The sequence below is a fragment of the Takifugu rubripes genome, chromosome 1, assembly GCF_901000725.2.
Source record: "Takifugu rubripes chromosome 1, fTakRub1.2, whole genome shotgun sequence".
Taxonomy (NCBI): Eukaryota; Metazoa; Chordata; class Actinopteri; order Tetraodontiformes; family Tetraodontidae; genus Takifugu; species Takifugu rubripes.
Genome location: NC_042285.1, coordinates 27,408,736 through 27,423,962, shown reverse-complemented (window position 1 = coordinate 27,423,962; position 15,227 = coordinate 27,408,736). Strand labels below are relative to the sequence as shown.

General features: G+C 44.8%; 1 protein-coding gene across 3 annotated transcripts in view; it reads left to right on the top strand.

Moving 5' to 3' along the window:
- LOC101078066 (nck-associated protein 5) overlaps positions 1-14,839 on the top strand; it is a 36,492-nt gene extending 21,653 nt beyond the window's left edge. The window contains exons 8-14 of one of the 3 annotated variants that reach the window (XM_011612909.2): positions 1,681-1,860; positions 1,951-4,817; positions 5,029-5,143; positions 5,720-5,795; positions 8,968-9,357; positions 10,229-10,343; positions 12,347-14,839. In XM_011612909.2, coding sequence (XP_011611211.2) covers positions 1,681-1,860; positions 1,951-4,817; positions 5,029-5,143; positions 5,720-5,795; positions 8,968-9,357; positions 10,229-10,338 — 3,738 coding nt within the window. In that variant the 3' untranslated portion in view covers positions 10,339-10,343; positions 12,347-14,839. Of the gene's footprint in view, positions 1-1,680; positions 1,861-1,950; positions 4,818-5,028; positions 5,144-5,719; positions 5,796-5,959; positions 5,999-8,967; positions 9,358-10,228; positions 10,344-12,346 lie in introns of those variants that run through there. The other 2 variants (XM_011612915.2, XM_029843936.1) reach the window with 2 other exon arrangements.
- The last annotated feature ends 388 nt before the right edge of the window (positions 14,840-15,227 follow it).

The window sequence follows — 15,227 nt, the reverse complement described above, 5'->3', positions numbered from 1 at the left end:
TGAAGGCTCAGCCAGGTGTGGCGCAAGTTTGCAGACCAGTTTACGTGACTTCGCTTTCAAAAAATGCATTTCGGCCCCGGCACAAAAACTGTTCTCGCCCAGTCGGGGCTTTAGGGGAAGGCAACAGTTGATTCTATCTCACTTCCATCTCCGTATGCTGGCCGATACATCATGTCCTGGAGGTGCTGCCTCTGTCGTGTTTACAGGTTTTTGTTTGGAATGTGAGACATTCGTCGCGTATCTTCAGGGTTCAACATGGAAAATTGACTCACACACTGTGTGAAATTGATCGGGAGCCTGACAGAAAATGACTATTGTGTCTATTGGTGTCACAGACTTCAGGTCTCAACTGTTTCTGCCACATCACAACTGCTGGAACACTGGCAAAATGACCCTTCCTGCTGCTCTTTGTTTTCCCACATTAGGAGTTCTCAAACTCCATCCAGGAATGCTGCAGAGAACAAAGGATGATCCTTTACTCCTTATATGTTCCATTAGTGTTGGTTTTCAGCCTTATTACATGAAGCAGCCAAATGAGACATTTCACTTTTCTTTCCTGCGTCATTCTTGATGTAAATTTGCAAAGAGTCACGTTGGCATTTACAGGAACCTGTTTCACCCCAACACGCTTTCAGAAGTTTACAGCCACTGAAAGATGCGTTTACCAAACCATCTGCGTCACCGGAACACTGTGGGAATGTTGTGGATTTTTCACTTTTCCCAACTCTGTCTGACACAAGGACGCCATCTTTCAACACTTGTTAGGTGTCGTGAGCCTATATTTGAGTTAGGAAGAAGCAGCAGCAGAGCAGCAGCAGCAGCAGAGCAACAGCAGAGTAACAGCAGCGGAGCAGCAACAACAGCAGCAGTACAGCAGAGTAGCAGCAGTACAGCAGAGTAGCAGCAGTACAGCAGAGTAGCAGCAGCAGTACAGCAACAGCAGCGGAGCAGCAACAACAACAGCAGCAGCAGAGCAACAGCAGCAGTACAGCAGAGTAACAGCAGTACAGCAGAGTAACAGCAGTACAGCAGAGTAACAGCAGCGGAGCAGCAGCAGCAGAGCAACAGCAGCAGTACAGCAGAGTAGCAGCAGTACAGCAGAGCAGCACAACAACAGTAGAGCAGCAGCAGTACAGCAGAGTAACAGCAGCGGAGCAGCAACAGCAGCTGCGGCAGCAGAGCAGCAGCAACAACAGCAACAGAGCAGCAGCAACAACAGCAGCAGAGCAGCAGCAGTGAGGGGTTCAGTGAACGTTCTCACTGACTGAATGCTGGACTGCTCAAATCCCAGATGTTATGGGGAAACAAATCATAAATAAAGCAATGTTTCCAACTACCCGACTTACTGGTAGAGTAGAAAATATCATGCCGTTACTCCATTAGCCATTTGATGGGCTTTCAATAATAGACCTGCCCACTGTTCGTTTATATTGATTATTTGACATATGTGAGACTAATGAAGAGCCATGTGGTTTTATTCTAACATGCCGGGCTGAATCATAGAGTGCTATTTAAAACATCAGCTTAATTGATTTCTTTATTTATATCAACAAACCATCATTATTTCATCATCATGAATACATCAAATATCCTAATTCAACCATTTACTATGACATTAATAACCTTGGGTTTTATAAGGGTTTTTCACCGAGTGTGTCTTGTGGGTCGATTGTTTTCCAGGAGGTTCATAGAAACGGAAAGGCAGGTATACCTGCAGGAAGATGGCCCAGTCTCCTCAGCCTAACATGTCCACGCAGCAGTGGCAGTGGCAGCGGCAGCGAGCTGTCTCTTTCCAGTGCTTGCAGTGAGTATTCCAGTGGATCCCACACCTGGGCAGAGGGACGTGGATCTTCAAAGCAGGTGGGGCGTAATCATCTTTCTTTAACTTATAAATTTATGCCCATTTCATAATTCTGTACAGTAACTCTAAACGTGTCCTGTAACATGCAGAGTGCTACTGGCCGGGACAAAAGGCTGAGTGCTGGTTCAGTGTCCAGCAATGCTGCGGCACCCACTGAGCAGATCGACCTGAGATGGAAGGAAGGGCACATTCTGAAAGGTCTGAAGCGTCTTCAAATGAGCAGCTCCAAGGAAATGTCCTCACCTGCATCGGGACCACACTGCAAAGACTGCATGACCTCCAACGAGGGCATATACTCACTTGGTGTCAAGTGTGGCCAACAAGGGAGCACAGCCAAGCAAGAACCCACTTCCAATACATCTTTTAAGGCCAGTGCAGGAATTGCTATTCTGGACTTTGATGACACAGATGAAGAACCATCTAAAGTACAAACCATGAATGAAACTATGAACTATCAATCCAGTGAGCCAACTGGAAAGGAGCTTCTTTGCCTGGACAAACTGCAAGTCAAAAGGGACGGAGACAATAATGTTCATGAGGATGAAGCAAAAGTTGCCGAAGATTCTGGCAATTTTTCTTCACCTGTCATAGACAACTTCTTATTTTTGGAGGCTCCCACATTAAAGCCTGGTGTGAGCCCAACAGACAGCCTCACCCTTCTGGAAGAAAAGAGCAAAGACTCGGACAAATACCAGCCTTCAGGAGTGAGGCAGAGTGACAGAAACAACAACCAGGAGAGGTCTACTGACCGTAAATCCAGACTTGATCATGTGCAAAAGCAACAGGATAGACCTGCAATTAAGCAGGTAGCAAATGATATGAGCTCATCTCTGCAGCATTCTGCAAGAGCTGGTCTGAGTTGTGAGAGTGTGGCCAGGCAACGTAGTTCCTCAATGGAGGTTCAGCAATGCCGAAAACAAGCCGCTCATTCCGGCGGTGAAAGCATGAACTCGGACTTTTCACCAAGAAAACCCAAACCAGAACCCTGTGACTCGGCGAGAAAGGCTTTCATTCTGAGGAGCAAGAGTGCAGATGGAGGTCCTGAACAACAGAAACATACACATTCTCCTCTCCATCAAAAGCTGATCACGGGTCACAGGTCCCAAGGACAACCAAACTCTTCTGGGCAGAGCAGTTCTAACAAAGGTGTTTCTGGTGCAGGGGGATCGTCTAAAGGAGAGAAAGGTGAAGATGTTGTAATATCACCTGGTTCTAAGTCTCTCAAGAGTGTTCAAAAGCGCTCTCCACTAGCATCCCCTGTAAAGCATTCAAAAACCTTTAAACCTCCAGGGATCAAAGACAGCTTAAAAAGCCCAACAAAAACCCCTTTGCAAATCACAAGACATCCATCAAGCAGTGACCCTGTGGACAACAGCATCTATGACAACATACACTGCTCCCCTAGAAAACAACGGCGCCAAGACCACCACCGTGATGCCTCGCATTCGGACCTGAGGTCTCCTTCCCCACCGCCACCACCACCGCCGCCACCAGGTCGGACTACTTCTCTACTCCTCAGACCCAACTGTGACAGCCAAACCAAGACAGTGGGTCAAGCTCAAAGTTCCTCCACTGGAAAGATATTGAGCTCTCCTCAACTCTCTTCAGCTTTGCAACTTCAACCATCCAACCAAACAAAAGAGTTTACTGCCCCCAAAATGGGTGCTGACGGTAAACAACTGAAGGACGTCTCTGCCAAGGTTTACCATTCCCACTCCAAGATACCACCCGAGTCCAAACTTTCAGGCTCATTCCAGTTATCTGTGGACAGGGCTCCCACATGCCACAATGAGGGAGGGACTGCATTTGTTTTGCCAAATCAAAGCATCTTACAAAGATCCCAACAGAGCATTAGTGAGCCAAAACTTTCAGAAGTCTTGCCTCCCACGTATAGTAATGTTTATTACCATGGGATTAACCATAATCTTCAGAGTTCCACCTCAAGAGCTGTGAAAATATCCCTTCCTGTAAATGCAAGATCTCATGAGGCGATCTCTGGACAAGAAACCAGTACGTTTCTGGTTTTAAGAAGACAGAACAAAGACGATAGCAACTCAACCTCGAATGGTCTCCAGACCTTTCAGACTTTTACATGTGACCCTGGGGAGATGCGAGAATGTGGTCCTCATGACCACACTCGCAGGAAAATTGAAACGCGGTGCAACTCATTGGATTCGGAGCCCTTAGTTCACCTGGTTCCATCAGACAGAGGCATGATGTCAGACTGGGGGTTTGATGAAGAAGGCTGGTTATTCAAACGGTCTGTGTCCGTGTCAACCCGACCTCCCCTTAAACCAATCATGGGAATGAATGGAGCAAAGGCCCGTAGCCAAAGTTTTGGCGCACGCTACATGGACAGGCCGAGCTTCAACAGATCTGGGAAAGTTCGGACCCAGATCAAGACACACTCAGGGAGCTCCTTGAACTCCCTCAGCGATGTCCTTCCAGGAAGCATGAGTTGCTCCAGTAGTTACCACTGCCCAATGAATCGGTCACTTTTGAACAGCTTCCTGATTGAAGAGGGCCTGGTGGGTCCCACACATTTGGGCTCCTCCAATGAAAGACTCCAGAGTCTAAAACATCAGCGGGAGCAGGCTAGGCGCCTACAGATTGAGCAGCAATTTTCAAGCGCGTTCGGTGAGCCGGTTTCTGAAGAACCAGAACAGCAAAGTACGATAACCACCATTGAGGAGAAAGTGATGCTTGGCATTGAGGAAAACTTGCAGAAGACTCAGGAACAGGAACGAAGCGTTGAAGTAAAACAAAAGTCTGGCTCAACTCTGGCAAATTGGTTTGGTTTTCGCAAGAGTAAACTTCCTGCTCCGAGCACTAAAAAGTCTGATCCAGCAAAAATAAAAGAGGACAAGAGGGAGCAAAAGATTACATCCCTGCTGGGAGGAAAGCAGACAAAATCTGACAAAAAGAGAGATAGAAGAAAAAGTGATGGGAAGGACTGGTAAGGATTGGGAAAATTACATTTTCAGACCAGTTTACTTGTATACTGTAGAAATTTACCATCTTTACCAATTTCTTTACTCCCGGACAGTGAATTAGTCATATTGCAGCCAAAATATGATTATTTATAAGTGAGATCGCCCTGGGGGTGCTGGGTCAATATCCACCCGTGTCGGTGTGTAGTGGTGCGCTGACAAACTGTTTTCTTTCAGCTCTGCAGGGAGAAGAGAGGCCCACGATGCAGTGCGGGCATGCATCTCAATGCCCTGTCCGGGAATGTCCCTGAATGAGATACAAGGACACAGTGACATCAGTGCGGACCCAAAGGTAAAATAAAGCTCTAACAGATAGAGAACGTGCGTCACGGTAATGGCAGCTGGCTGATTCTCATTCTAATCACACGAACGTGAGCGATATACAGTATACGTTCAAGCTATACTGATATGACACTGGCTTGGCCGCAGGGGTTGGTGAGGGAAATTTCTGGGACCTAGCTGGTATAGAGAGGGATATTATGGCCATTGAGGCCAGCAAACATCCTTACACAAGTAATGAAAACCATTTTTTATCTTGTTTTTCCTTTTTTTTGTGAAAAGAAAGTATGTGCCGGCCCGATGGGCCATTATTGTTACTGGTCCAACGTGGAATGACCGGAATGTAAAAGCCTGTTTAATACGTATGTCCAGCTGATGCCCATTCATTCAAATACCGCATTTGTCATTCCGTATTTGCCCAAAAGCACGACACACACGTGTCAGACAAAAGAAATAACACTGCAGCGCCCTGTCAGTGGAGAGGAATGTGAGGCTCGAGGGTAAAATGTAGCATAACATGGTGGCTAAGTCACCGTCAAATGTCCATAAGATTCAAAGCGAAACCTAACTGCGCCTTTTTAAAATCCAGTTGCAGGTGGGGAACCTGAGAACCAACGGTGAAAATGGATCCACAGTGAGGAGCCCCAACCAGGATTCAGTCATAGGTCAGATTTCTGTAGGACCCGTCTCATTTCTCTGTTTCCGTCCTGTCAGTATTACATTCTCTTTAAATTTCTTGGTGTGCTGAAAACCAAACCTATGGCATGAGTGCAGTTTAAGCTCTCCTAATTCAAGCATTACAGTCTTATCTTTGCTTGCCATTTTGCAGTGTGCAGACAGAAGTGAAGATCAAATATGACAGATGCGTGTAAGTGCTGAATGTGGTGGACATGCTATAAGCAAACAAACACGCAAAACATTGAACTCTGTCAGTGTGTGCTTTTCCTCCATGTCTCTGTTCTTTACCTGTTCATTAAATATTACATTTGGTGATTATTTAATGGGAATACTTCTATATAACCTCCTCATCCTCACTGATCCATGCACTGACAGTTTTGCATGCATGGGCTCATCCAATCAGGAACTCATCCATGTGGGTGACCAGGCTCCCTCTAGGACACGCTCTCAAGAACCCAGAATAACAACTGGAGATGGTCGATTTGTGGGCAATACTGACTCAGATTGTGTGAATTTGATCTTTAAATCAGTCAAAAACACCTATTGAGAGGCTTCTTAGGACTGCTCACATGCATATTCTGGGCTGGTGCAGGTACATTTGTACTCTCTCTCTGTTTTACACGGTCTCATATTAAATTCGACCCACCTGTACAAGCAAAAATATTGCTGTGAAGGATGGATGGCACTGGAACTCTTTGACTTCCAGATCTGAACAAATGTCTTTTAAGTTGGAGTCGTGGTCCAGAGCGAAGGAATGTTTGCTCTTCTGGTTAAGGTAGATTTAGATTTAGAGCCCAACCTGCAGGATTTCATAATCTTGTTCGGTGATACGTTATTGGCACGGCAACAGCTTGAGGATAGATTATTTTTCTCCTTAAATTGAAAAGATGGGTTTCTCTGACTCTTGATTAATAATAATCTCATCGTAAACATTATCTTTAACGGACTAGCAGTGGCTGCTAAACGTTTCTCTTCATAGTGTTGAACCTTTTTGCTGCTGAATGCTGTTGTCTCCACTTTGTTGTCACTTCAGGTCATCAATGTCGCCATCGTCTGATGAAACTATCATAGTTTATCTCCTCTTGATAAGTATTCAGAAGATTTGATTTGCATTTTTGGAAACTAAGCTACATACCCACAGTTTATATCAGAATGGATCCCATTCCTCCCATTCAGGTCTGGGATGGTTTTCCCATTGGTCGTTTTTCTCGCTCAGGATCTTCATCAGGTTCCAGACTGATGTACAGGAAGTAAAACTTTATTCAGTTTCAGTTACTGTGACGAACTGACAGGCTTATTTGGCTCCTGATGACACAGTCTGATGAAATTTCATTGACCTTTGTGACACCATAAGCAAGGTAATGCAAATATCAAACACGTGTAATACGATTGGGCACCTGCCCTCAGGGGTTAATTACACCATTAAAATGTCAGCTACCGTAAGTGCTGTGGTTCAGGCCGTGGCCGACTCAGGATTTGCATGATTGTGCCGCCAAGTCTTGGTAAAAACTTCTTGCCTCTAAAGTTCAGTTTGCAGAGAAGATCAAACAACAAAATGGCCACAATGGCTGCATTTGTATATCATCTAAATTGGAATTTGTAAAAAAAAAAGAAAAAAAAAAAAAGAAAAAAAGTCCTAATGGAGGATATAACATTGAAAATTTCTTCATTTTTTGCCTCCTACTCCTCTAGATCTTTGCCGGTCAGGCAATAAAGGCGCAGTCCAATCCAGGACTCCCATTATTTTACACGGACACTCTTGATACCCCCCAGAAAACGCTACAGTATTGCAACATTGATCCATTATTGACCGAGCCTGGTACATATTGTATGGAGGGGGCCTGAAAGCTTAGCGTGCCTGTGAGGCTTGTTAAAACCAATCAATCCTCAGTCTCATCCAGGGAAGACTGTGTCACACAGCTTCTTGTTAACTTCCAACTAAAGACCAAACCGATCGATAATGTCTCTGCTTTTTGCCTCCTCAATTCAATTATTTGCTCTTGTTTACTATTGGATAAAAATAACCATTTTTCCATTGGAGCGGCACTTCACAGAGACGCTTATGACTCTTTCTTGGAGTCAGAAACACATAAATGCTACAGATGTTGGCTGGCTGCTTTACCGGCACGTCCAGCCTCCATGTGATGCTTTCAACAGTCTGTTTACCAGCCTGTTACGGCAGAATTAGAAGCAGACAGAAAAGACGACGGCCGTTTTTGCCTCCGCTGTTGTCGCCTCACTTGTTATTGCAACAGGAAATGGGACAAATCTGGAAAAACTCGATTCACTTCAGCTTCAAGGAGAAATAAGTGCTGGAACAAAAACTGCTCGAATCTCAGAGGAGAGGCTCAGGTGTGCAAATCTTAATTAATAAAGACGGAGCAGCTGCTGCTTTAGCTCCTACAGTGACTGCCCACTGTTGCCGCTACATTTGAAACTACAAGACTGCGTCAGCTCCCGTGCAAACTGCGGGCACAATATCAGATGACGTAACCGGCTTTGTTGGCAGCTACGTGTAAAAGATTGTGAATAAGATACACACGGAGTGTGTTAAGGCTTCATTTCATGTGCCATGTTATGCATCTCATATTCACGGTGTGTTCAGTGCATGTTAGTCATTACGCACCCATTAAATGACGTCTGTAATGCTAAGCAGTGGTTCAAGTGGGCTTGATTTACATTGGCCGAGGCTCCGTGCCAGTGCCACACTTATGCTCTAATGAGCAAAGCAAATCAGGTTCCTGTTCCGCACTTACAAGGAATCAAATTATACTGAACACTTCTCAACTCGGCTCTTAGGAGAAGGATAATTAGAAGAGTGACTGACACAAAGGAAGAGAGACAGTAGCCATCTGTCGCACGTCTTTGTTCAAAACGGCCAAAATGAAAGAGGACCGGATTATTACGGCCGAGACATGATGATCAATTATCTAAAGCTGCCTCCAGTTGGTAAAAAAAACAAAACATTTCAAGGATTATCTTTGTTTATTTCCGCCAGAGAAGAAGAAACAGTTCAGAATAAGAATACAAAGTTTGCAGATTACTCAACATATTTGTAGCTCCACTTCAACCATGGCCATCCTACTGTTCCAGTCCTAATGTGCCCCCTTCTTCCCCCCCCCTTCCTGAGCCACTTCAACTGTTCTTCCTGTGCTGCAGGCTTTGGCTGCAAGATGCGAACGTTGGACAGTGGGATCGGGACCATCCCCCTTCCTGAATCCTGCTCCTTCTTCTCCTCCATCCTGCACCTTCTCCCCAAGTCTTCATCAACCCCCGAACAGTCGCTCAGTCCTCCCAGTGTGCCCGGTTCCTCCAGTGAGGAGGTGTCTCCTTCCCCTTTACCCCGGTGGAGAATACCCTCTGGCTTTAAGGACGGCAGCCGTCACGCAGGGGTTCCAAACTCCCTGTCAGACTCCTCCATGACCCATGTCCAGTCAGTGCCTTTCCCCACTGTGGCCTTCCTCCAGCCCATCCAACCCCAGTCTGAGTTTATTGTGCCCTCTGCGAGTGTGTGTGATACCCATAGCAGGATACCCAGATCACCACAAGGTACAGTTACGCCACAATCGTGACAATGTCTGCAAAAGAAGTAAAGGTTGTCCTTGTTCTCTTCAGTCTTTATGGTGCCTCCGATGGTTCGTTGAGTCAATTATTAAAGGAGGGTTCTAATAAGGAACTTGTTAATTTATCATTCCGTTTTCTATTTTAAGGGGTGTGGATCCATTCTCACATCAACTTTCTCTTTCATGTCTTTCTTGTTGTACCCTCCTTTAAATTGGGGAACAACTGAATATGATTCTACAGCACAGAAATAAATAAAACACATCATCAACTATTTAGAGTTGATGCTGTGGTTTGTTTGTTATGCCTGGGTTTTTTTTATAACTAATTAGCACTGAGATTTGAAAATATTAATAAATAATTAAGTTTTCACATAATCAGGCTACTATAGAAAATGGTGCAGCAACAACAGGAAGCTAAAGAGATGCCGGCCTATAGAACAGAGCGTATAAAATGTGTACATCCTCACCACATCTCACACTTGATGCCTTTTTGGTCTGTTTTTGGTTACACAGTTTCTTCGAGCTAGTTCACAGCTGCTATGCTAAGCTACTGGAGATGAAGTGCACAGTGTTCACGACTGACTGACTGACTGACTGACTGACTGCAGCTAAAACTGTAACTACCGCAGTCTTTGAATATGGAGTGATTGCCATCGCGTTATTTAATCCAGATATATTACAAATTTAGAGCAGCATAAACTTTGCTCATATCTTCCCATCATTTCACACACTGAGTTTTCAGCAGTAATCAAGATGCCAGACGTCTGTCAACTTCAGTTGTGTCGGTGACGGGAGGGAATCGAGTCTGACAGCTGAGGAGCCAATAATGATTTGAACCCTTTGCTCTTTTTCTCCAGGTGGATTGGAACCAAAGAAGTTGACCTACATCAAAACAAAAGCTCGAGCTAATACGAGTCAGCACAAAGAACGGACCAGAATCCAGCTGGCCAACTGTAAGAATCTGTGAAGCAGGTTAATCTCCCAAAGTTCAACACACAATCATCAACAAGTTTTTTTCGCTCTTCGGCGTTTCCGAGTTCTTTGTCGGGACAACAGGTTTCAAAGAGCCACTCTGAGTTCCACGACCACGGATGAGATTTAGTTTCTCTGGTTTCAGCAGAGTAACCTTGGAGCTGTGACCTTGGAGAATAATGAATTCTGTAATTAAATTCCCATTACAGCAGGATCACAGGTGGCTGAACATTGACAAGATGGCAACAACTGAAGACTAGCTTGAGTTTTCATTAACCGATTTCCAAGTTAATAAAACAAAAAACTGCATAGTGTATCCAAAATAAAGGACAAAATGTCCTATATATTTATATCAATTATATTAGCTAGTTTGAAAACAATGTCAGTGATATGTTGTTCGAAAAACGTGAAATATTTCCAGGCGCGTTAGCTAACATGCGGTTAGCTCAGGCTTCCAGACGCAAAGTCATAAACAATGTAAACCGCTCAGATCGCCACATCGCGTCCTTCATTAGCGTATAAAGGTTGACTCCGGCTCTGCGCCTTTCCCCTAAATAGCATCTGAGATGCAGCAGCGTGCGATGCGCTGATGATGCTCTCCGGGGGCTCTGCGGCCCTCGGCTGCAGGATCCAATCACAGGGTAGATTTCTTTCCCAGATACTGCGAGTGAATGATTACTTGACAAGAGCCACTCTGTGTACCTTTGAGTGACTCGTTCATGACTCTATCCATCACCTCCGCATGATTAGAAGGCCACTGTTTATTGCCTTCGCTTGAGCTTTGACAGATTCGCGCGTCCGCGTCGCGTCCGTGAGCCGGCGAAGCTCCGCCGAGCACCGAGGAGACGCGCTGCCATGCTCATCGCCTCCTCGGGTACAACGTTACGCTCAAAAGCAGCCTTTGCCAGCTACGCTCGCTCCTCTGAGCCCTCAGTTCAACGTCACCTCCGTTTCTTTCATTCCTAGCTCATTTCCACGTGAATCGCTCCGACTTTAGGGTCAAAAGGTCAGAGCACTGAATACAAGGCGACAGGAGTTGAAGCAAAATTTTTTAAAAGTTATGTTCCAACTTTAAGAATTGTCACGAGCGTAAAGAGCTATAAGCCTTTCTCACATTTCAAAGAGGCAGCATCATTAAATAATAAATAAAGCATAAATGTGACACCTTCCAGTACGTTTCCACCCCTGCTGAGAAGGACACAAGATTAATGGTGCCGACCAAACCCATCACCGCCGCCCAAGTTTCCCACATCATTTGCATCTTACAGAACATTAACGCTGGCATTTATCAGGAACTGGATCAAAACCCGGGTTTCTCTGGGTTAAGATGTAAAAAACAAAAGCATCAAGAGAGGCTTCCGTCGAACCTCAGCTGTGAACTCCAGTTCTTCCTGTTTGGATCTAAAGTGCATTTATGATGCACCAAGGCTGACACCAACACATGCTTAAGCAGCTCCGTCTGTACCATCAGCCCATATGGACCGTTGATACATGCAAAAGACAACAAATAAACAAACTAAATGATGGGAAGTCACAACAGTTCATCCAAAAGGAAATGCTACAGGCAACTACTTTACTTTACGTTATTTTATTGTCATTTCCTGGATTAAAGACTGTGGATGTAAAAGATGGTACAGTCCGCAGCATCTTGTGGTAGAAGCCGCCAGCCAAGGGGATGTCAACCATTTCCATGGCAACAGTGGGCTCCATCAATCAGTTAGGATACTATAACTCCGCTGTAGAGGAGAATGATTTTGATTTTTCCAGCCAGAACCACCTGACTGGGCTCATTCTTTCCTTTTCTCTCCACTCTCAACATAAACATCGACAAGATTGATGAGTTTGAACCAACCGATTTTCTCACTGTTGATCTCGTTTGGATTGTGCAGCTCTTTAACGTGGAGCATCGCTGTGGATTAGTGATCATTTCATAAGTAAAAAACCTGCAGATGCTTTATTTTTATACAGCCTGGCTAATGTCTGCACTTCCTCTTCCACTTCAGAGGTTCTGGAGCTGAACGAGTCCATCCGAAGAACTCGGCTAAAGATTTATCACCCAAAGACACGACTGGACCATCCTGAAATCCCACAGAACTCCAAATCAAGTGAACTTTGTAGTCTTTCCAGCTCTGCTCGGTGCAGTGTTGAGATACTGAGCAGCCTTTCAGGCGCAGCCATTTTGGAGGTCTGCAGCTGGGGAGCATCTGGGAGCTGCTGAGCTTCTAAATGTGCTCCGTAACGTCATTGTTTCACTAAATAACAAAAACCCTTGAATGTTAAACACAGCAATCACCCTGCAGCCATGATCCAAGCAGGCCCAGCTAAGCTAATGCTGACGGAAACGTTTTTAGTGGCCATTGTTTTGTTATTTAGCCACCAAACTGTTCAGGAGTTACTATGAAGCTCACATCACTATGATGGGATTTGAAAAAAAAAAAAACTGCTGCAACCTACAAACGATGTGCTCATTTGGACGTGAATGTGCACGCCTCAGTACTAATTTATCCAATCTGGTTGAGTTTTTTTTTATAGGCTGAGGTGATTTCTATTTATACACCTCCAACTGTAGCTTTGGTCAGAGCAGAGTGTGTTAAATTGGCCCCAGACAGACACAGTGTTTTATTAGTGCTTCTTATTATCAGATGTTCTGATTGCTTTACTTATCGATACGTATTTGGGGGGGAAAGTGCAAACCTTTTAACATGATTTCATTCTTGCTAAGCTCGAGGGAAAGCCGGACGAGGTGGTTTGATGAGAGCCGAGTGTGTTGCTATCACGTGTAGCATCATCAACAACCCAAATCCCTCGTTCCTGCCCTCAGAGCGAACTCCAGACCTCCATCATGGCAGCTGCTGTCCTCACTGTTGCAGCCGGTAAAATCTCCGTCCGGATGAAGCTCCCGCGGCTGCAATTCCAGACCTCTGAGGAAACTCGGTCAGAACCACAGACAGTCTAGCACAGACAGAGCCACCGGTCACCATTCATGAGCTCTTTAACTGACTGAGCAATGTGATTCTTTAAAAATGTGCACTAGATTGTTGATAATTGTTTTTATTACTATAATTATTGTTCCTGTTCATATCGACTTGCATGCAAAACCCCTCTTGACTTATTCTAATCACAGAAATGCCTCATGAGTGTGATAAGATCCAACACATGAAGAGTTTTTAATGGCAGCAGGTGTGTGTTGCTCACATTACACACAGTAAAACGTGCTGTCGTGACACCTTCATAGAGGTTTTTCCATACATTCACATCAATACACTGCTGTACAATGCCGCTGCATTCATGGAAAAACAGTTGCATGACTTAAATAAGCAACGATTGAGAATTTTTCAAGCAAAGAAATGAAGACGCTGCGAGGAAAAACTGCTTCAGCTTTCACTGAATTTAGCACTTTTGCTGAGAGCTAAAAGCTAACAGGCGTCATTTTAAGCAACAGCGTCGTCGGCGTAAAGCCCGTTATCCAAACCTCTTCACGCGTGAACTTTAGATTAAACCTCTCCACAGTTATGACATCAAGACAGAGCAGTGAGTTTTGCATGTGACCTCAGTTGTGAACCTGTAGTCGGCACATTTGTTGTGCTATAGCTCAGGGAAAAACGTTCATCGTGTCTGATAGATGCTGTGGGTTTAAGACGAAGACCTCGACTTCACAAACGTGCGAGCAGACGTGGCGTTGGGATCCTGCATTTCCCGGCTTTGGTCCCTGCTGTTAACTGTAACGCCCTGCATACTCTCCCTGTTTGGTAGCTACGCCCCATCCCCGTCTGCTGTGTTGGTGTCTCCTGAATGCACCCCCACACGTTTGAGGCCTCCCTCCTCTTCCTCTTTGCACCTTTGCCAGCTCACTCACCTTCCATCTGTACATATTTGCCAAAACGCATACTTGCCAAACAGGTCACGATGCTAACCGCATAAACACGCAACGAATGCAACCGAATCTACATATCAAAGCTGCGGTGGTGGTTTATGGTGATGACAGCCATATTCTTTGGTAACGCACTCGAGGCAGTTTAATGTGACGTAGCGCCGTCGGTGTCGCACACTGTCGTCAATCTATTTACCTCTTTCTTACATCTTTACACACGTTGATTAAAAGGAATACACGCGACACGAAAGTGTTGAGTGACAGAGACATGTAGCATACGCGGGTAAGGCGAGGCGTCCGCTGATCAGGGAGCAGTCTGGCAGCACGGGTCGACGGAGCATGGCGTCCGTGAGCGGCACTCTCACAAGAGTATTGTATTTTTTTAACACTCACTTGTAACGCCCCGTATTTGTATCAGCACCGACTAACTTACCGTTTACTGCACATATTGTTACTCACTCTTACAGCTACTCTGTCTCTATGTTCTTTTTCATAATCCAATTTGAACAGTGATGTTTTTGTGTGACAGCCACCTTAGCAGTATCAATTCAAGAATTGTATATTACTGGGATTCCTTGATTTGTGTAAAAGAGCAAAGGGGGAAATAAACTATTTCAGTACCTTATGAAAGGATCCGGGTTGGTGGTTTGTTGTGTGCGACCAAATGTACGTTGCAAAGACCAGCAGGAGCCAAGAGAAGCTGCATATGCGACAAAATCAAGTTTTTTTTTAATTATCTCCGAACAAACAAATTAGAGAATACTGTACTGGTGCTCATGACAACTGGTGAAAAGCTCCTGCTCTGCTATTATTAGATGACAACCCGAAGGAACAAAGTATTCTTATAACTAGGAAACAAACTGTTTTATTGATTCTGCACAAACATTATTACATGAATTTGCCTCATTTGGTGTAGAACCAAAAAGACTATTAGCTTTAACAATAGAGTGTAATATTTTTACAAAACTGTCTAATTACAGAGGAATTTATCATGATTTTTGTGTCCCCTGATC